The 22,970-nt window shown below is 42.8% G+C and overlaps 1 protein-coding gene across 4 annotated transcripts in view; it reads right to left on the reverse strand.

The window, feature by feature from the left end:
- The window catches only part of PLXNA2 (plexin A2), a 322,079-nt gene that overhangs the window by 27,746 nt on the left and 271,363 nt on the right, over positions 1–22,970 (reverse strand). For 3 of the 4 annotated variants that reach the window (XM_066600225.1, XM_066600224.1, XM_066600226.1), the window contains exons 20-22: positions 20,891–21,125; positions 9,824–9,966; positions 6,305–6,573 (exon numbers count right to left, since the gene is read on the reverse strand). In XM_066600225.1, coding sequence (XP_066456322.1) covers positions 6,305–6,573; positions 9,824–9,966; positions 20,891–21,125 — 647 coding nt within the window. Of the gene's footprint in view, positions 1–6,304; positions 6,574–9,823; positions 9,967–12,412; positions 12,623–20,890; positions 21,126–22,970 lie in introns of those variants that run through there. The other variant, XM_066600227.1, reaches the window with a different exon arrangement.

Consider the following 22,970-nt stretch of genomic DNA (forward strand, 5'->3'; position numbering starts at 1 on the left):
AAACAGAATTACAATGTACAACAAAGGTTCCTTGAAAAAAACAATAAACTCCTCTAACTAAATGTATATACTGATCAGCCTGACGGTATCGGCGCGGTGCCAACTATTAATGCTACAGACGTATTCTTCATTAACTGAACATTCTGTGCACCCCTGCTGTTTGCTTGGCATGCCGAAAATTCCTTGATCACCTTATGCTGTTTGCGTAGGCTACTGTAGTCTACTGACTGCCGAGATACGCAAATAGGGTAGGTGCGCTTTGATTACTGCGTTGCATGCTACGCCGGTCAATTTTACAATGAATACATTTATATGACTGTAGACGGTACTGTACCTGGCAAAGTAACATCCACATGAATGCCAGCACCCCAGCAGAACTTTTCCCAGAGGACCACGCTGCCTCTGCCGGCCAAGGCACCTTCTTCCATTGCTGCATGGTCCAGTTCTGCTGCTCACATACCCATTTAAGACACTTTGGGGAGGGGACAAGGGTCAGCATGGTACTCTGACAGGTCTGAGTCTATAGTCACTGTGTCTTCTGATACTTTTCTATCATAGTATTAACCTTTTCAGCAATTTGTGCCACAGCAGCTCTTCTGTGGGATAGGATTAGTTGGACTATCCCTTCACTCCATATGTGTATCAATGAGCCCTAAATGCCCACGACCCTATCTCCATCATTTTGTGGAAGTACTAACCACTACATACTAAAAAAAAAACCAAAGACGTGCCATCTTGGAGAAGCTGTGGCCCGGTCATCTAACTATCACAATTTGGCCCTTGTCAGTCGCTCAGAGCTATGCTTGCCCACATAGTACCTATAAATCTTGGGTTAATTCCAAGGCTATCGTTGGAACTTTAAAGTGTTCGCTACATTCCACATGTCATCAGCTCATGCAACAGAGAAATATGGCCTGGTTTCAAGAACACCACGGTCTTTGTTCTCCTAAACAACAGTATTTCAGTAGTAATTTTGCACTGCCGCATGGAGTGTTTCAGCAGCCTTTCCACTTTATCCCCCTGTACGCTGTATATTTCAGGCTCCGTCTCCCAACAGGGAGCAGATAGCAATATGTAGAGAAATCCTCACATCCTAGGGCTAATGAGAGCACTTATTCTAACGTTGAGCCCATGTATAGTAAATATCGGTATATAGCAAAATAATGTCCTTTCCAACCCATTTCTATTATGTCTATATACCCCTCGGAGATGCAATCTTCGCTTTATAAAGCAGATATCTTGGCGCAGCATCTGCCACTTGCCCAGGATATGGCACACATGATACTGCAGAGAGCAGCCATTATAACGGCACAGATCTGTTCTGATAAAGGGAAGGTTTATCATGTAACCATCACTGGCTGTGCAGTAAGTTGTCTCCAGTTTAGCAATATAATGGGGGAAAGTAGATGCAGTTTAGGGTATAAAGTGGTCATGTAAATGCAGAGAGCGCATATTATACTTCAATATATCACATGTGGTAATGCCAGGTCATGTGTTTGGCTTACAACACATGGAGTTCACTTTAAGGGTGAATGCCCACGGATGGATTTCTACCAGGTTTCCCGCGCGTGAATTCCCACAGCTATTAGGTTCTATTTAGCCTAATAGCTTTTGGCTTGTCAATGCTCACATGTGGATTTCTACTGCGGATTTCCCACGAGCAGGAAAAAAACGTGGCATATTCTATTTTCCGTGGATTTTCGCCGTGGAATATAGCATTAATGGAGACCACGTAAATCCGCGATCGCTCGCAGGCACTTTTTAAAATTTTAATCGCGGTACTACCGTCGCGTAAATCCGCAAGTGTATCCTGCGTCGCTTATGGGCATGAGCCCTTAAAACCAGCAACACAGTGTTAAAGCATATCCATCACTTGGATGTTATTTCACACATTGTGAATACATTGTTTCTGTAATATACTGCTATATAGACCAACAAATACCGTGCACAATATTCAGAGTTCGCTTTTGAGATTCTACCGCTAGAGGGTGCAAACATCAGGCAGATATTTACAGATTCCATTGATCTCAATAGAATCTCTAAAACTCAGCTTTTTAGTGTAAGCTCCCTCCAGACTCTTTGCATTCATCAAAGCAGACAATGTATATTGAGCGAGGAATCCCTATAGCAGTATATTATAGAAACAATGAACGCTTAATGCTGCAGCCGTTTGTGGCGTCCGCTCCATCTATGGGCTGGCTTTTATATGCGAGTCAATAAGTGTTGGCAGAAATGTGCCTGCGTATGTTAATCTGTTAAGTGTGCCTCTTTGGACACTTGAAATGATGGAAGGTATGATGCTGGAAATGCATAATCAGTAGCCAAGCAGGAGTCGCTCTGAAAGCCATGTTATCTGCACATCACTGTCAGAAGCTGGAGGGATGCCAGGAGGTTATCGTTGGCACTTTAATTGTAAAAATTTAAATTACAACATGAAAGCGGAACAATAAGTATTACCGTGCGAGGAGGAAGCTCTGTCAAGATTGCATTCTTGCTGTGAAGCATTCGGCTGCTCATAAAGTCAATTTAAGACGCTAATAACCTACCTGTTCAGACTGGGGTAGTGTCAGTAACATACAGAACAACTAGAGCGTAAGCATCTTGACCCACTTATCCCAGGTAATAATGTATAACAACTGTTTAGGTTACAATTGCTATTTCGCTGCCAGTTAAGGGCTTAGGTGTCTAACAACTGTGAGCAGCCTGTGGGGTTGACCTCTGAGATGTTCACATTCTTATCTTAGGCTGACTCATACTATCTGTATATACTTGATGGGGTTGTCACTGCATACCTGACCAAGACCATGAATAATGGCAGAAATGGTCTGATTATCAAACACTCTGCCTACCTTATATAGCCTGCTGTTTTATCATTTCTTGACCAATGGTTGAGCGAACTTTTAAAAAGTTCAGTTCTGCCAGTTTGGCAAATTTCGTCAAAAAGATTGGTTCAGTCCGAACTAATTGCAACCAAACTGAAGGTTCATAAAAACCCCTAGACTAGTACTGAAGAGTTTCTAGGGAGATGGGGGTGGTGGTTATTCTTCATTGGATGTAGCTCAGTAGTTAACACTGCTGGTGTCCGAGGTTCAAATTTCAGTAAGGGCAACATATGCATGGACTTTGAAAAACTCCATGCAGATTGTGGCCTCAGTTAAATTTGAACCTAGGACAGCAAGAAACAGCACTAACCTCTAAGCCACCACACTTCTGTGGAAGAAGAAATACGAAGAGAACATACAAGCTCCATACAGATGTTGTCTTTATTGAGATTTGAACCTAGGACTCCAGTGCTAATCTCTGAGCTGCCACACTTTTTTATTTCTCCCAAAAGAGGAGAACAAGAAACACAAAGAGAACATACAAACTCTATACAGATGCTGCCCTCAGTCAGATTTTAACCTAGGACTGCAGAGTTGCAAAGTAACAGTCCAACCACTCAGCTACAATGCTTTTTCTTCTTTCTTCCTCCTTCTCCTCCTTCCTCTGGAGAAGAAGGGGGAGAAGAAGAAAGTGAAAGAAAAGGAGAAGAAGAAAAATTATTACCACATTTGTAGCATAGTTCGACCCGAATTCAGGTTCTACAGGTTCGGTTCATTCATCTCTATTTGTAAAACCCCACTACGTGCAGAAAACATATGCATGTAGAAATATCTGGGGCTGCAAGTCAGGGGATTTATACTGCAGTAACTTTTTTAGGCGTATTAAGGAAAAATATGCTCTGCCTGTTCATTGTTAGCAGGAGCATCTCTGGCTGTTCATTGTTACTAGAGCACACTCCACAGAGCATGCTCGGACTGTGCTAGCTGTGCTCCATCCAAAAGCTAGGCTGAAACAGATGCAAAAGAGGCACGGATGTTCCAATCAGAAGCCACTTCTGTCTGATGATTATCGAGAAGCATGTAGGCTGCCTGTCCACGGGGCGATTGTTCATTGCGATAATCCGGCCGCGGGTAATGGAGTGAACGCTTTCCATAGCGTTGCTATGGAAAGTGCAGCCGCAGCGTCCACGAGCGGAGAATCATAGTAATTCTCCACTCACGGGATCTAAATCGCGGCATGCTGTGATTCTCTGCAGTAAGCGTATCTGTCAGATAGGCTCACCGCTGAGACCTGTTAGTGTTCCCCCCTGGCGGAATATCTCTTGCGATATTCCGCAACGGCCGTGGACAGGGGCCTTAGACTGATGATAGGCATGTGTACAAGTTAAAGTATTTGAATGCTTTACTGCAGATTTTTTCCCTTAACAAGTGAACACTAATGTTTGGAGAATCCATGGTCGGTGTGCACACTGCGAATCAGCAGCAAATACTGCTCATTATTTCCTCTGGAGACCTGTTGCTTCCTACACACGAGTGGAGATCAATTGCGCTTCCCGCTCGTGGAGGAAAAATCGCAGCATGCTCCATTTTCATGCGGGCTCCGCAAGGAGGGCTTCTACTGAAGTTAATAGAAGCCGTCCGAGCCGTGGCCTGTCCACAATGTTCATTGTGGACAGGTTGCAGATTCCGCGCCATTACCCAGAGATGGAATGTGGAAAAAAAAATTTGAAAAAAAATAATCTGTACTGCGCATGAGTGATGGTGAGCCGATGGGTCATCCGCAGTACAGAAAAGATGATGACAGAGCGAGTATATGCAGACAGAGCTCGATTCTGCTGCGGGATTTTGCATACGGAATCCGGCTCTGCATCATTCTGGGAATGTAATGATGCACATAACTTAAGAACATGACTGAAGATATAGAAACGTTTACCCAACACTGCTACAACAAGTTATCTTTTCTTAAAGGGGTTGTTCCATCACAGCAAGTTATCACAGGATAGGGGATAACCTTGTGATCAGTGGGGTCCAACCGCTGGGACTGCCACCAATCTTGAAACTTCAGGCTCGGTGCATTCCGAATCTCCAGCAGTGGAGGTTGCACATGTGCGCCTCTGCTCCACTCACTTCAGTGGCACCACCAGAAATAGCCGAGCACTTTAACACATTTCATACAGTCCCACTGAAGTACATGCAGTGGGGGCAGGCATGTGGCCTCCACTGTCAGGCCTTAGTCAGACGAGCATTTTTTCCCGTGATTTGCGGATCGCATGACGGATGCGCATGCGCAAATCACGTGACCGGGGGCGAAAAATCTCGGGAAAATCAGCATCTAGCCGCGTTTATGGTCGCAGCAAAACGCCTGTCTGACCGGAGTAAAATCGCCGTGCGCATCAAAATGCGCATGAAACTTAGACTGGCCGGAACTTTGATTTGCGGGACTTTTTCGCACCTTTTTCGCCGTGCACATCAAAATGCGCATGAAACTTAGCCTTCATATTACAACCACCTTGTCAGCCTTTGCCATTTCATTCAAGTTCTCACATCCTACAAGACTATGCACTCGCCAGATGACGGTAGTACAGTGCGGTGTGCTCACCAGCGAAAAAACGCAGCTAGCTGCAGTAAATGATTTTGGTGCGCACATAAAACGCCGAACGCAGATAGGCGCGATCTGCGAATCGTCGTGTCCTATAATTTATCGCATATCCGCATAAAAAGCAGACATGTGACCGATACCATAGCGAACCATTGGTTCTATATATGCGCGAATCGCATGCACATGCGCAAATCGTGCGAAAAAACGCCCGTCTGACTAAGGCCACAGGATGTGCTGGGGCTCGCAGTGGTCCTTGTTGTGATGGGAATATTCCTTTAACACAACAAAAGCCATTGAGAAGCTACTGAAAAGGGGAAAAAAGTTCTGCGCCACAGGTCAAGTTGAACTTTGCTAAATCTGTAGCTTGAAACAACCCAAATATAACGATCAGACAAGAATCTTGCTCTGTGGAGGATATACCATAGTCTATTGGCTCTGGTTCCTGCAAGCCAGTCTCCCACATAAGATGACTGCACTACTATAATGGGAATGTATTGGTTGATGAGGCACAAATTATTTTGCATCGGGCCTTTGAACTTCATATAATCCGCTGTTTCTATCACAAGCACTCAATATCATCGAGCTGCTGCAGAATGGACTAATAGTTCACAGTTATAGGGCACGAGACTACAGTACGTACAACTGTGTATGACCACCTTTTTTAAACCCCCCCAACTAAAGAAACAATGGAGTCCATTGAAGCTAATATATGTATCACTGTCAACAAAATGAATGTAAGAGAGCTATGCCTACTAAAATGTGTGCACTAATAATCTGCATTAGAATGAATAAGTATTAATCAGGAATTACTGCGACAAGGATGCATATGAAGAAGCTCTGCAGAGATTTGTTGTATAATAGCTTACATGGTCCCAAAGCTCACCTGCGCAACAACAGCTTGGGGTGATTCTTGTTCTCTAGGTTCTTCTCAATCAGGTCTGAAAGCAGCTGTTTCAAGACATCTGTGGCATATTCAAGCTTTCCTTGCAGAGCCGTCATGATAAGCGAAGCCACGTTTCCCCTGTCACGCATGGAAAAACTACGTTGCATCTCCAGGGTGCGGATGAAAGTCAGTAGGAAAACCTTGTTGTTGATCAGCTGTGCAAAGAGCTTCAAGGCCTTCTCCACACTCTGCTGTCCATTGCCTTGAACCTAAAGGAACGGCAGTAAGGAATAAGAAACTTTTATGACTACTGTTAACTACTTTGTGTTGGACGCCAATGGCAATCACCACGAAGGCATGACTAATCTGTTGTGCATGAGCTAAAAAACCCCAAAGGTTCAAATTTCAAATGAAAAACTAGGATTTGTTGCACAGCCTCTCGAAATAAAAAAATCCCTTGTTCTCCTCTCTTCCTTATTCCCTCGGTTCCCCTGATCTTTTACCCCCTCTTTTTTGCCTTATTCCCCAAGACAACACATCCAGAGTTATATGCAATCCTCCTCAAACCTGTAGCTGTACTATTCTGTTTTGCAGAAGCTCGATTTGACATATTTTGCTAGTGAGAGGTCTAACATCTTAATGGATTATGAGGCTGCTTTGTTGCTTTTGGAAAAGTTCAATAAAAACATCATAAAAAATCCTGTTCATTGATGGAGAAACTGCATTTTTTTAAGTAGTTGCATAAATGATAATACAGAATGAAATTTATGATTGTGAAGCAGATGTGGAATGATGCACTATAGCAGCCACAAAGCTGCCTTTAGCAATACTATGCCCATACCCTGCTGTGTGCAATTGAAGACAGCACCAATGTTCTGCTATAAAAGTGCCATTTCTACCTCTGCTACATTTTCTTCATGCATAATCCAACCTGTCTCCCTGCTGCCACCATTCTGCCTTTCCCATGTGACTATCTAGCCCCCTCTTATCTCTTCCTCCCTTGAGACAGATTTAATATGAGGCCATTACCTTCCCTGGAATTCATTACCAGCATCTTTGCACCGACTCCTAGCTCGGCTGCAGTCCATCACGGTGGGTCAATGACCCATAGCTGTTCTGAGACAGAGAGTTAACAGAAAACAGCCTGCGCCAGTAGCCAGAAAGATTCTGCCTGAAATATGCCACCCCCTGTGTTTGCTAAGCTGCCTAGTAAGTTAAGAAACGTATAGAGATTGCAATAATGAAGCAGATGGATGGCACAGATGTGTCTGCCCTTAACACTCGGCAAATTTTGTCAAGGACTCCAATTTCTCATGAGACATTCAAAACATTATCCCGACATACTAGTAAAACCCTCGACAGGCTGCAATTCACGTCACAACCACTAGGTGACCAAACAGACTCATATAGCATAGACCTCTCCAGAAAGGAAATGGCAAAATCATGATTTGTTTTTCAAAGCTGGTGATCTCATGCCACACAGATCGGGATATTTAGAGCCACGAGGAAAGGCAAGGAAGGACATAGCTATACATCTCACACAAAACCGCAGGATCTGTATATCCATCTTCAACATAGTGCTGTTACAGTTTATACTCATGTTACTTGTTAAACTCACGTACAGTACATATTATATAGCATTATGAGCAGCCATGTGTCCTGGAACGGGATTAATAAGCAGTCTTAGCATACTATGTACAGCACCCTACTATACTATGACATGACAAAAGCCAAAAAGCATTTCCAAGCAAAGTCTTGTCTGCAAAGGATTTAACATATACAACTCCAATTCCCAAAATGTTGGACTGTAGTGTAAAATGTTAAGAAAAAAAGAATGGCAATAGAACATATCAGAAGGTCAAAGGGAGACATCTTTTCATTTAATTAAAAAAATTATCATTTAGAAATTGATGGCAGCAACACACGTCACACACGTTGGCCCGGAGTCAGGTCTGCCACTGTGTAGCATCATCTCTCCACTTTTTACAAGTCTGTAAATGTCTGGGAAGTGAGGAGACCAATTGCTGGAGTTTTGGGAGAGGAATGTTGTCCCGGATTCTAGCTGATTGGCAGTCTTGGGTCGTCTTTGCCAGATTTTACACTTTATAATGTGCTAAATGTTTTCTATTGGTGAAAGGTCTGGACTGCAGGCGGTCAGTTTAGCACCCGGACTCTTCTTCTGTGAAGCCATGCTGTTGTGATGGGTGCAGTATGTGGTTTAGCATTGTATTACTGAAACATGCAAGGCCTTCCCTGAAAGAGATGTTGTCTGGATGGAGCAGATGTTGTTCTACAACCTCTATATACTGCTCGGCATTACAACCTCTATATACAGCCTTACAAGATGTGTAAGCTGCTCATGCCATAGGCACTAATGCAATCCCATACTATCAGAGATGCAGGCTTTTGAACGGTGCGCTGATAAATCTGGATGGTCCCTCTCCTCTTCAGTCTGCAAGACACGACATCCATGGCTTCCAAAAAGAATTTCAAATTCTGATTTACCTGACCACAGAACAGTTTTGCATTTTGCCTCAGTCCATTATAAATGAGCTTTGGCTCAGAGAAGACGCCAGTGTTTCTGGATTGTGTTGATATATGGCCTCGTATAGCTTTAACTTACATTTCTGGAGTGCACGGAGAACTGTGTTCACAAACAATGATTTCTGGAAGTATTCTTGAGCCTTTGCAGTGCTTTACGAGTACATTACAGAATCATGCCTGTTTCTAATGCAGTACCACCTGATGGCCCGTAAATCTCAAACATCCAATACTGACTGTCAGCTTTCCCTTATGCACATGAATTTCTCCAGAATGTCACACAATCTACGTACGGTTGATGGTGGGATATTCAAAGCCTTCACAATTTTACTTTGAGGAACATTTCTTGGAAATTATTCCACAATTTTTAGAGACAGTTTTCACAGATTGGTGAATCACCAGCCATCTTTGCTTCTGAGATACTGGCTCCCTAACATGCTCCTTTAATGCACAGTCATGTGACTTAGTAGAACATTGAGCTGTTTTTCATTACTATCACTTACTTTTCCAGCCTTTTGTGAACCCTTTTCCAACATTTTTGAGATGTGTTGCTGCCATCAATTTCTGAATGGGTTAATTTTTTTTAATGAAATGGTCTCACTTTCAACTTCTGGTATGTTCTATTGTGAATAAAATATGGTTTAATGAGATTTTCAAATTCTTGTATTCTTTTTGTTTCTTTACATTGCTTTACACTTTAGATCTTTTAGAACTTTTTCTGTAACTAGGGTTGTAGAATTACAGGAAACCTAGGTCAGCTCACCACCACATGGAGTCATTCATCTTTTACTCCAACCTTGTAATAACAACCTCTAACAAAGTTTGACAGCTAAATAATATATGCTGTGTAAGTCAAAATCCGCTAGGCATATAACAGTGATAAACGTAGACTGACTTGCCCCTCTATCTGGTGTGGGACTGAAGTTGTAGGTAGTAAAAATGAAGAGTTAAAAATGAAAAAAAAAAGTTAATTCTAACCTCCAATTCACGAAGCACGGGGTGATCCTCTATTCCGGGAAATAGCACTCTCATGGCATAGGTAGGATAATCCAGGTAAGGAATACCTGAGCGGTCCAGGTCACTAGTTAATTCATTGATATCAGTCTGTAATTCCGCAAAAGCTGAAAAAAAGGAAATAAATACGTAATTCCTGAGGTCTGCATGCGTTGCATCAATATAATAAAACACGAGAACCTAGAATTATATCACAAGATGAACTTTGTTACTATTAAAATATTTGTAAAGTAAATGAATTCCGCCCCAACCTTCAGTGACATGGTGTTGTATGTTACTGAAGGGTTTTATATAGCACTGAAGATGCACATGTACATAGTAATAGTTTGACTATGAAAAGAGATAAACAACAAGGCCAGACTTCATAGTGTTTGTTTCTACTAGGTGACCATGGAGACACCAGGGTTTGCATAGTAGCTGCAGACAAAATATTAGGGAATATTTTTAATTAGCAAAGTTGTTTTTTTTTCATTTTGCATATTTGGAGATATAAAGTGTAATGGTTGCAAGTATGGACATATCTTTTAAGACTTTTTTTTATTAATCACAATATTGCTTTAATTGGTTTATACCCACAATGTAAAAATAGCTACCCTAGTGTGGTAAATACACTCGTCAAAAAAAAATCAAGCACCTACAAGAAGTTGTCAGAAAGAATTTCTCTGTGTGATCGTGGCGTTGATATAAGTAAGTCATTATAATATCAGAGCAAAAGCATCATTTATTGGGGAAACCGGACCCCTTGTAGGAAAGCTCTAGTACCCTGTTGTACTGCCTCTAGCTTGGATACAAGATGTGATACAGACAGGCATGGAGGTTCTAGTACCCTGTTGTACCACCTCTAGCTTGGATACAAGATGTGATACGGGGGGGGGGGGGGGGGCATGGAGGCTCTAAGTACCCTGTTGTACCACTTATAGCTTGGATACAAGATGTGATACAGACAGGCATGGAGGCTCTAGTACCTTGTTGCACCACCTCTAGCTCAAATACAAGATGAGATATGGGTGGACATGGAGGCATACAGGTTCCGTATGAGATCCTGCGGCATGCTAGTACACATTTGCTGTAACTGAGCTTCTAGATCATGTAAACTAGTAAGCTGTGGAAGTTGGTGTCCCAGATGGTCCCATAAATGTTCTATTGGCGATCGGACAGACCACAGAAGTATAACAATATTGTGGAGACATTCCTGTGACACCTTTGTGTGTGTAGTCGAGCATTATCCTGATGCAGAAAAGGCCTCTTGGAAGCCACCATGAGAGGAACATATGTGGCTGTAGGATGTCTTGAACATATCGCTGAGCTATCGTTGTCTCTCATACCTCTACTCGCGGTGACCTACTGTCATATGTGATGGCCCCAGACCATCACACCAGCAGTAGGGGTAGTGTGCCAATCTACAGAAAAGGCAGGATTGAGGCGCTCATCCAAAGGTCTCCCAGACATGAACATGGTCATTGTCAGTGCTCAAACGTAACTTGGATTTGTTGCTGTAGACATCGCAGTTCCACTCCATAGGCATCCAGTTTCGTCGTTCACTACACCACTGCAAATTGAAGTGACCGTTGTTGGATGTCAAAAGCAATATACGTAATGGGCACCATGAGACAAAATGACCATCAACTAAGTGTCTGGAAATGGACACAGGAGCCTGTCACGATGGCGCCACCTGTCTCTGGATGGTGGACAATGAAACAGTTAGAACTGCTTGTGGGTTGATCAGACGATCCTCCCTCGTGGTGGTCTGTAGGGGGCGTCCTGAGCCCAGTCGCCTTGTGTGTCCTCACTCATCTACTGGTCCCAATACCTCCCAAGAGTCTAGTCAGAACAGCCCAGTTGGCAAGCAATTAGTTGATATGCCCTTCCAGCTTCTCGCATTACAATAATGTGCCCCCTTTCAGGCTCTGGTAACGGGGTGAAATCTCTTCTCTGCGTCGTAGAGGCGTCTAGTGCTCAACAAGCTCTACACAAGCGGAAGAAGTCACTACACACAAGGAGCCTCCGAGAGCCTTTTAAAGAGGGAATCACTTGTAGGGCCGCAGGTGGCAAGACCGTTTATCTAATCACACCACAACTCTCATCATTTACATATCTGCAAATGCATGACGAGTTTTGCAGCAAAACGACAATTTCTTCTAGAGGCGGGATTTTTATAAAAATATTTTTTCTTTATTGAAATTATTTTTAAGAAAAAAGAATAATTAACATTACAAACTTTATGAACTTGAGAGGTAACAATCCAAATCAGAAGCAGAACCTCGGTAAGTATCACGGAAGTTGAGTATACTAATATTAAAGAGAATCTAAACATTTAAAATGACCCTATAGGTATACCAAAGAATGGAAAAGTATTAAAAGTAAGGTGTCCACCACTACTAATATAATGTAAAGGAGGAATATAAATAGATAAATATAGGCATGGGATGAACCGATAAAAATAATGCACTGCATTATCACAAGTAGCCTGCTGGCCCAGCGCGGGCATCACATCCCAGTCAATAGGGCAATATAAAAAAATATGGGCAATTATGAGGGGTTCTTGGTGAGATATTCTGTCCAGGGTGCCCAGGAGGAAAATGTGAAGGTTTTAGTAACATATTTATAGGAATATACTTCTTGCAACTCATTCATAAGATTAATAGAATTAATAACTTCGTTCAGGGAAGGTGCACTTGAAGATTTTCATTTTTTTGGCAAATCCCAGGTAGGGTGCAAGAAGGATACGAGAGATGAGGAATGAGTAAAAAGATGGGACTTTATCTGCAAATAAAAAACAAACAGCAAGTGCTGGGTCCGGAGCCACAAAGCAACGTGTCCCAGTACATACAAAGTCAAAAATCATATTCCAAAAGAGTGGACAATAGGACCACCACACATCTATATAGGTATACCTGAAGCCGTAAACTCCTCCAATGTGTATCAGGAATCGCATTGTTCATTTTAGTAAGCCTAGGAGGAGTTAGGTACCAACGCATGAATATGTTCTATGACGACTTCCAACGCCTGATTTTTTTTGTCCAAGAGAGCTGTCCTCCAGCCTTCCAATTGAAATTGTTTAAAATTCTGTTCCCACAGTTGCATATGTGAAGACTTAGGGTCCATTTAGATGCGACGAATGTCGGGCAAACGATGCCCGACACTTGTCCCTGTGTGTCCTCGCTCCCGTGCTGCTGCACGGGAGCTAGTAGCACTGGCTCACTCACAGAGCGGCCAGCAGAGGGGCAGGGAGGCTGCAGGAGATTTCTCTCCTCGCGCTCCCCCGCCACTCTCCATTGACATAACACAGCGGCCGTTCAATACTGAACAGCTGCTATTTACACTGAGCAATCAGCTCATTGTCCATCGTTTATGCAGAATAAATGATGGACGATGAGCTGATCGACGATCGCTCAGTGTAAATAGCAGCCGCTCAGTATTGAACGGCCGCTGTGTTATGTCAATATAGAGGGGTGAGGGAGCGTGAGGAGAGAAATCTCCTTCAGCCTCCCTCTTGTGAGCATTGGTAGCTCTCATGCAGGTGCACAGGAGCTAGTATGTGCGGGGACGAGTGTCGGGCATCGTTAGTCCGACATTTGTCCAGTCTAAATGGGCCTTTACTTTGAGATGCTAGAAAAACAGAGTCATCATAAAAGCCAGAAATGCCTTTGAATGCCCCAACTGACAGGAAGAATAAAGTGAAAGCAGACCTGGGAAAGTGGGCTAATGAATATCTACAAAACGACATTAAGAATAGAAGTTAAAAAAATGAAGAGGAAGGGCTGACATCAGATCCAGAGATACCGAGGAAGAAACATATTGCTGTCAAACAGAGATCGAGATCTGCAAGCGCACTAGGAAGTGAGGTGGCAAAGGTAGAAGAAATCCAGGTAGAAGAAGTGATCTAAACCTGCTGCAGAGAAGTAACATTTAGTGTCAGGGGCCTTCACACCACCTATTTCATAGGCCTTAGCTAAAGTAGAGAATTTAATTCTGGCATGAGCGCCGTCCCACCTGAAATTGCTGAGAGTGGATTGAAGTTTATAGGAATCGCTTCAGTTCTAAAAATATACAGAATACGTGGTAAAACCATCATTCTAACCGCTGCCATCCTTCCTCCTTATTTATGAGCTGTGGAATGTAATGAAGCATGGGCAAGTATTTTTTGGTGAATGTTTGGGAACTATGGCTTGTTAAAAAAAGATACTTAAATAGGGTATTTAATGATTATTCCATACACACAGAGTACATGTAGCCTGGTTTTATTATCAATCCCAACACCTAATAATTGAGATTTTGTGTTATTTACTTTATAGCATGAAATGTTTCCAAAGTTAGAGAGCAGTAATTGGGCATTTTTCAAAGAGGAAATAGGGTCTGTTATTGCCAAGATGACATCATCAGCATAGAGTCCTATTTTGCGTGTCTGATGTCGGAGTCTTTAATGTTTTTATTAATTCTAATCTGTTCAACTAGAGCAAAGATAAAGAGGGGCCACCCTTACTGAGTGCCAATAGAGATTTTGAATAAAGGGGTAATACACATGATGTAAACACCCGTGTAGACAGTGTTGAGTCTAACACAAGGACCTGAAAAACAATTTTTTTCTCAAGTTGCTTCTAAATATTTCCTGTGAATCAAATCCAACGCCTTCTCTGCATCCAAAGCTAAAAACACAGGTGGAGCATGATGAAGCTCAGCCGCTCTAATAAGATTTAGGAATCGATGGGTTCTGTCGGGAGCCTGTCTCTGTGGAACAGATCCCACTTGATCTGCAGCCACCAACATTAGAAGGGTAGAAACATGTTGATTACTAAGAATTTTAGAATTATAACATCCGTATTCAGTCAGGTAATACGACAGAAATCGTCCGGGGACGTGGTTTCTTTGGTGGGTTTCAGCAAGGTAATGATAAGACCTCACATTTCTTGGGGAAAAGCACCTGGCGATTTTAATGGCCTCTCGGACTTCAGACGTAGATATCGGTGCAGAAAGAGAGGCTAATTGGTCAGACGATAAGCACGGGAGATTAATATTCTGAAGCAAACTCAACATTTCTTGTGATTGAGGTTGATATGTATTTTTATCTTCCCTTTTAAACAGAAGCATAATTTGAGGCAAAAACATAAGCAATTTCAGGGGGTAATTCTATGTCAACCAGAATGTAAAAGATATCCAAGGGCCCATTTACACATAAAGATGAACGCTCAAAAAAAGGCTTTTGAGCGATCATTTTGCATAAAGTACTAATTGGTAATAATGCCAATTAGTAGTTTATTAATGAGTGTGAGTGGGTGGTCTGTTCTGTGAATACATTCCCTTTGTACTGCCGTGGGGCTGACAGCTGAGGCAATGTTATCAGTGCTCCCTGCGGAGAACACAGCGTGAAGTCCCTGCTATCAGCTCTTCTGCCAAACAATGGATTTTATGTGGAACATAGAATCATTGTTCTGCAAAAAAGTGAAAGATGGGCACATTTACACGCAACGATTTTCGCTCTAGATGGCTATTGAGCGATAATCATCGTGTGTAAAAGGGCCTTAACTCTTTCTTTGGATCGTAGACTTTAGTTGTTCGGACAACAATGCCCCAGTACGGTTATCACGGGCATAAAATTGCATGCTAATTTTTCAAAACGTAATGTCACATTTAACAGCCCAAAGGTTCTGGAGCTTGGCACATACTTTAAATACCTCCTCAGTACCATGATAATTGTATTTGAGAAGTCAATGATGTTAATTTAAGAGTTCAGGAGAGTAAACTCCTCCTCTTTTTTTTAAGCCCTAGAACAGTATTTTATAAACAGGCCTCTCATATACGCTTTGTGGGCATTCCACACTAAAAAACGGTAGGGACTGATGAAGAGTTAATGGTAAAATACATTTCTAGCTCAGTTTTCAAATTAGATTCGTATTCTGGGTGTGAAAGAATATATTCATTGAGTCTCCAAGGGAAAGAGGGAGAATAAAGAGACTTCTCACGTAATGACTAAGACACTGGGGCATAATCTGACCAAATAATGGTTCTAATCTTAGTCCACATAGTGTCCCTCAAACCCTTAATATCCAGGAAAAACAAATCAATTCTTGAATAAGAGCACCGAGGTAGAGATATAAAAGTGTAATCTCTCTCAGAGCCATGAAAACAGCGCCAAACATTGTATAGGTCCTCATTTTGTAAGAGTGGAACAATAGGGAAGACTCTTATAGGTCCAGAAGAGGAATCCATAAACGGATCCATGACTGAATTAAAATTGTCCTTTCGAAATCTAGCAGTTTCCTTCAAGACGTGTAAAAAAGGAAGAATATATTTACTAAAGTAAAAGGGCCTTATTTATCTTGCAGACGAGAATCGTAAAGTGACCCGAAGGGTCTAGGTACAGGTTCTGCTGGGAAAAGGATACTGAACTGCTAATTGCAATTAGTACTCCTCTTTTTTTCCCTATTGGGATCAGAGGAGATAGAGATGTGATAATTTAGGTTGTGAGCACTTAGGGTGTCTATCCTTTATAAAATGTATTTCCTGAGAAAAAAAATACATCAGCATGTATTTTGAGGGCCTCGCGCCAAAGTTTCAAAGGGCTGTACAGTCTCTTGAAATTCAAGGAAGAGCTAGTGATAGGCATAATTTATAAATAGACAAAAGTGCTGCGCGGTCTTCATGGTGAACAGAGAGTGGTGGACACAAAGCATAAAGTAGAACCTCGTTAATATAACAAAAGTAACAGGAGAACAAAAGATAAAAAAAAAACGTGCAAAAAGTGAATAATAATAATTTGGGGGCGCGAACATGTCTAAATATCATGAATGGCCCCATAATGCAAATAAGTGTAAAGAGATATTTATAAAGAATACAAGGATTATACAAAAATATCGACCAGTCTTGCCAACAGAGGACAGTTTTTGTGCAATCCGAGATGGAGAAAGAGGTGGAACTTGTTCAACAGGAATGTCCATTTCTTCAGGAGGGACAGTCCGTCTCCCACAGATGCTGCAATGTAGAATGCTCCATTCCTGGAAATAAGAAGCTCAGTGGGAAAACCCCATTTGTACTTCGTGTTGGCACCACAGAGAGCTGAAGTAACTGGTATAAGTGGTCTATGAAGCTGCAGTGTCGTTGGAGAAAGATCAGGGGACATCAATATAGTCGTATATTGGTCTGACCGAGACCCTCTGCCTCATCTCGGTTAAGAGTTTTTCCTTAGTCTGATGAAAATGGATTCAGGGCTAGCACGTCCCTTGGAGCGGCCTCCAGTGCACAGCAGGCTTTAGGGATCCTATGTGCATATTCCAAATGGAGATAGAGATGGGAGCAGCGCCTGGAAGAGCTGGAGTAAGTAGTGGCAGACGCCAGCAGGAGACAGAGACTCCAGAATTTGATGTAGTTTCTACATGACCTATCTTCAAGATCTATGACTTTTTGCATAGACAGGAGACCTCTTCTTCCAGGACATTGTGAGTATTCACTAGCTCATTATGTGCAGTGGAGAATTCACCCATTTTTTGTTCAACATGGGCTGTACGTGTAGCGAGACGATCAATATTAGATTGTACCTGACAAGAAATCTTTTGCATATCTTGAGAAATATCTTTCTGAAGAGACAAAAATCTCTACTTCAATGGGTTAGTGGTTAAGGGATCATTTGAGGCTAGATAAGATTGAAGAAGTCGAGAGAGGTTCTCTACATTTAGGTCATCTGCAGTTACACTATGGGATCCTTTTTTAGGTGAAGGTTGCTTCGAACCGGAGGAAACTTGGATGGAGTTCTGGGAGTCACTTTTAGTGGCCTCTCTGGAGACTGGGTTATTTCCATGAAGAGGAGCCACGATCCTGAAATGTCATTGCTTCCTGCTTCGTGGTCGTTTAGCTGTGAATAACAAGCTCTATATGAAACTATAGTGCTTCCAATGATAGAAAGATATTGGTCTCCAGTAAATTACTTTTGTGATCCATAAGTAAATGAGTCAAGAATATCCATCAAATGTAATGCAAAGAATAATGAAAGCTAACTTGAATAATCGTGATCTGAGCTGCTTTGGAGCCACAAATTAAGAATGCAGATGTCAATTGACCCTGGCTTTATGCAGTATTACAGTATTCACATGGAAAATGAGTCATAGTGCAATAAGAGGACTGTACACACAATAGCCATCTGCTGGCTCGTATTGTATGAGATTGGCTGTTGTTCTTCCACCGTGCTGCGGGCTGAGGACACCACAGCCTATGCGCACAGGTCCTCTCCCCTTCAGAGGCCCAGCCTTTCCACTACTCCACCAACTATACACCAGGTGCTAGCTATGATCCAGCGGGCTCTCCATGCTCCCCCTGCACTGCTGTTGAAGATGATGCCCACAAGGGGAGGCAAGCAGAGACTACCACTACTCTTCTCAGCCCAGCAGCAGCTTGGGTGAAGAGTAGACCCAACACATGGGTGAGTAGAGCACAAACCTCATGGGACTATGAGAGGGCTTCCTCCTGTGGGGCATCAGCTGCTCCCACAAGAGCTTGCTGCTGTGCACCACCGGAGTAAGCACTGGGTCGGAAGTGCAGCCAACAACCCAAGAATTTAGTCTGTGGCCTAGTCCAGGACTAGTCCGCAATTTCCCAGATGCTCCCAGGTGCCTGTTCAAGTAGTCAGTGCTGATAGCGCCCCAGCCGGCAGCGCTGACTTCAGAAGTCATAAAAATATAGTCCACGGGCCCAATTAATGTTGTATGCAGATTCCACAGCAAATACCATTGATAGCATGCTATGGAGAAGTGGAAACCAATTGCGGTTTCTGCTCGCGGTGGAAAAATCACAGCATGCTCCATTTTCGCGCAGATGGCTTCCATTGCAGTCAATGGAAGCTGTCCGATCCGTTCCCCTCGCAGATTCTGCATCATAGATAGGCGATAGCAGGAGTTTAAAAGAAAAAACTGTACTGTGCATGTCTGGCGGTAAGCTGTGCGGACCATCTGCAGTACAGAAGAAAAAAAAGAAAGCAGGTACGCGCTAATGCTGCTGCTGCCAGGGCCGTAACACGTCTGCGGGATTCCGCATGCGGAATCCGACCTGTCCGTGTGCCGGCGGCCTTAAGCTGAATTCTCCTCAGTGCTGAGGCGCTTCAGACATGTGGTCTGTCTTCCTTGCCGTCCGGACCATGCCCCGTAGGTGCTTGCTTCTTTTTTTACAATGAGTGTATATTCGTTCTTCTTACGGAGATGAAGGCATAAGACCATAAGAAAATAGAGCAACACCAATATGCATGGAAAGCTGACATATTTACCAAACTTTGGCTGCTAACGTCTGATTTACTATTATAGAACCATTGTTACATTTTTGGTGGAAATGCTTTGTTAATTGAACATTTTACCTGAAAGAAATATTTAGAAAGATGGGAAAAATTTAAAAAACAATATGGCACGGTGGATTCGCTTGGGAACGCCTTTGTTGGGGTCACATAACATCTTCTACACAATCAGAGTCGGCAGCCAAGCACAAGTTTAAAGACTGACACTCGGTCAGCTTTATTAACCCGGATCAAACAAAAAACTCGTCACTAACTGGTACATGTAGAACTCCTCTACCAACTACAGACAAAAACAAGCATATCCAGCAGCCTGAGGGGCTTTCTCACACGGGATAGAATTACGTTGCAGGTCACAGTCAAATCCGCAGGGGTGGAAACTCTACACCTAAATCTGCAGGTCTGACGGTGGAGATTGATGCAGAATAGCGCGCAGGTTTAAAGCGCTTTTAATTCTGCATCCGCATGTAGCCTGTGGATTTTGGTGTGGAACTTACCACAACTTGCGGTGCGTCGGGCAGCCTATTCTGTCCCTTACTCACAGCTTAGAACCCACATGGAGCAGCTCCACAGGACACGCAGCCCGTTATCAGTATAGCGTCACCCCTCATCTGCAGGCGCTGCCAATAGTTTCATTTCCTACTCAGTATTTGTCCAACAGCGAGTATTACCAATGAATGTAGATACCGAGGCAAAAACTACTATAGTTGCTCATGGTGCGTTTCTAAAACACAACCGGACAACTACAGACATGGAAATAGATACATAGGCTGACATTAGCTCCATCACAAAACACACACTGAATACGGAGTAAAAACACGCTTGTCTGAACGCGGCCTTAGGGCTCACTCACATTACACACCTAATTCACAGTAAATACGTATACAACATGGCGCCTTTGGCTTTTTTTTAAAAAACTTTCCTTTTGCTGTCTCTAAGCAACATTGCGTAAAAACACGGCGTGTACACAATGTAATTATGGTTGTGTACGAAAACCATACATACACAGAGAACAATATGGCTATATCGCACGTAATACAGAACATGCTGCATTCTTTTTCACGTGTGCATTATACGCAATGGATATACGCAAGTGTGGATGGATCAATGAAAATCAATATACCTTCATTGACTCCATTCACCATGTATTCTGCTCATGTAATTCGCAATTAACTTACGCTCGTGTGAGCTCGGCCTAAGATGAAAAAAACGCGCACATGTATGCGCCAAGAAGGACTCCTCGTTATCTCTGACTCTAATTCAATAACTTGTCCAGCTGCTTAATATTTTGTAGCAGCACATAATACATTCTTGTACATCTTGGTGCGATTATACGTCGGACGGCCATCTTTATCTAACCTCTGCCCGCTGTGCACTGGTATAAGGTCAGCCGTGTTACTGTTTAACTAGCTGAAGTCAGAGACAGCAGATGGCGGCTATTTATCCACTTGTTCTGCGTCCAGTAAAACGTACGACCGTCCCAGACCAGGGATCAGCTGCGGAAACAAAAACCCTTTTACATGTCCGATTGTTGTTCAGCTCAACCTAACATGTGCAAAAACAAAAGAAGACAAATCTAATACAGCGATCCAATCCGTAGGAACAAAATCAATAATACATTAAACGTTGGGACGTAAAGTCCCTCTCCATATTAGTGGAAACATAAACCTATGACCCCAATGCTGAGGCTGCTGAAGAACGTGCCACAAACTCCTGGAGTTACTCTTTTTGTTTAAAGCCTTTTTAACACTTTAAGTACTTACCTTCTTTACATTCTAGGGCCACCCGTGACTCCAGGTTGTCCATCTGCATCTGCAACCTCTTCAGAGTAAGGTCGTTCTCTCTGGACTTGCGCTTGTAGGCAATGAGCACAATAATGACAATAATGAGAAGAAGGCTTCCACCAGCGGCTATGCTGACGATGGCAGGCAAGGTCAAGAGGCTGTCGGAAATCACATTGACAGAACCCGGCGAGAAAACCATTCCTCCAACATGAACCTAGCAAAAGTCAGAGAAAAGTCTTAGAATATAGAGTGATGACAAAGAAATGTCCAGAGCGGATTCAGCCTCCTGTAACTGTGACCTATTGGTTGCAGGCCGATCAGAGATTAGATTGTGTCCAAGGCCTCACTCTGCTGGATGTGAGTTGGTGAGTTGTGCCTGAGAATCTCGGAGCCACTTACATCAGACAGAACATGAACCCCTGTCTGTATGTTGTCCGATCTGCGTTGACAGCGGGCATTGCATGTCCTATTCTCATTCGTTTTATCGCTTACATGGCGATTCACAATTTACATCCGCCCGTTAGTATGTTTTTGGAGTGTGCTAAGGAACCCATGCAAACACAGGGAGAACAAACTCCATGCAGATGTTGTGCATGGTCAGACTTGAACCAGCACTGCCAGGCAACAGCGCTAATAACTCATGCTGCCCTTGTATAGAATATTGTTTCCAGTCTCCAGAAATACATTGCCCCAAAATATCACCTAGTTGTGGGTAAGTCAATGAGCCTATTGTAAAAGAGCTGTAATGCGGGAATGTGTTGGCTCCATACAGCCTATATACATGCTATGGTGGCTCCATACAGCCTATATATATCCTATGGTGGCTCCATACAGTATACATACAACCTATGGTAGCTCCATACAGCATATATACAACCTATGGTGGCTCGATACAGTATATATACAACCTATGGTGGCTCCACACAGCCTATATACAACCTACGGTGGCTCCATACAGCCTATATACAACCTATGGTGGCTCCATACAGCCTATATACAACCTATGGTGGCTCCATACAGCCTATATACAACCTATGGTGGCTCCATACAGCCTATATACAACCTATGGTGGCTCCATACAGCCTATATACAACCTATGGTGGCTCCATACAGCCTATATACAACCTATGGTGGCTTCATACAGCCTATATACAACCTATGGTGGCTCCATACAGCATATATACAACCTATAGTGGCTCCATACAGCATATATACAACCTATGGTGGCTCCATACAGCATATATACAACCTATGGTGGCTCCATACAGCATATATGCAACCTATGGTGGCTCCACACAGTATATATAAAATCTGTGGTGGCTCCATACAGTATATATAAAATCTATTGTGGCTCCATACAGCATATATACAACCTATGATGGTTCCATACAGTCTATACACAACCTATGGTAGTTCCATACAGTATATATACAACCTATGGTGGCTCCATACAGTGTATATATACAACCTATGGTGGCTCCATACAGTGTATATATACAACCTATGGTGGCTCCATACAGTGTATATATACAGCCTATGGTGGCTCCACAACCTATGGTGGCTCCATACAGTATATATACAACCTATGGTGGCTCTATACAGTATATATAAAATCTATGGTGGCTCCATACAGCATATATACAAACTATGATGGTTCCATACAGTATATACACAACCTATGGTAGCTCCATACAGTGTATATAGACAGCCTATGGTGGCTCCATGCAGTGTATATATACAGCCTATGGTGGCTCCATGCAGTATATATACAACCTATGGTGGCTCCATGCAGTATACATACAACCTATGGTGGCTCCATACAGTATATATAAAATCTATGGTGGATCCATACAGCATATATACAACCTATGGTGGCTCCACACAGCCTATATACAACCTATGGTGGCTCCATACGGCCTATATACAACCTATGGTGGCTCCATACAGCATATATACAACCTATGGTGGCTCCATACAGTGTATATAAAATCTATGGTGGCTCCATACAGCATATATACAACCTATGGTGGCTCCATACAGTATATATAAAATCTATGGT

Source organism: Eleutherodactylus coqui, chromosome 4 (genome assembly GCF_035609145.1).
Source record: "Eleutherodactylus coqui strain aEleCoq1 chromosome 4, aEleCoq1.hap1, whole genome shotgun sequence".
Classification (NCBI taxonomy): domain Eukaryota; kingdom Metazoa; phylum Chordata; class Amphibia; order Anura; family Eleutherodactylidae; genus Eleutherodactylus; species Eleutherodactylus coqui.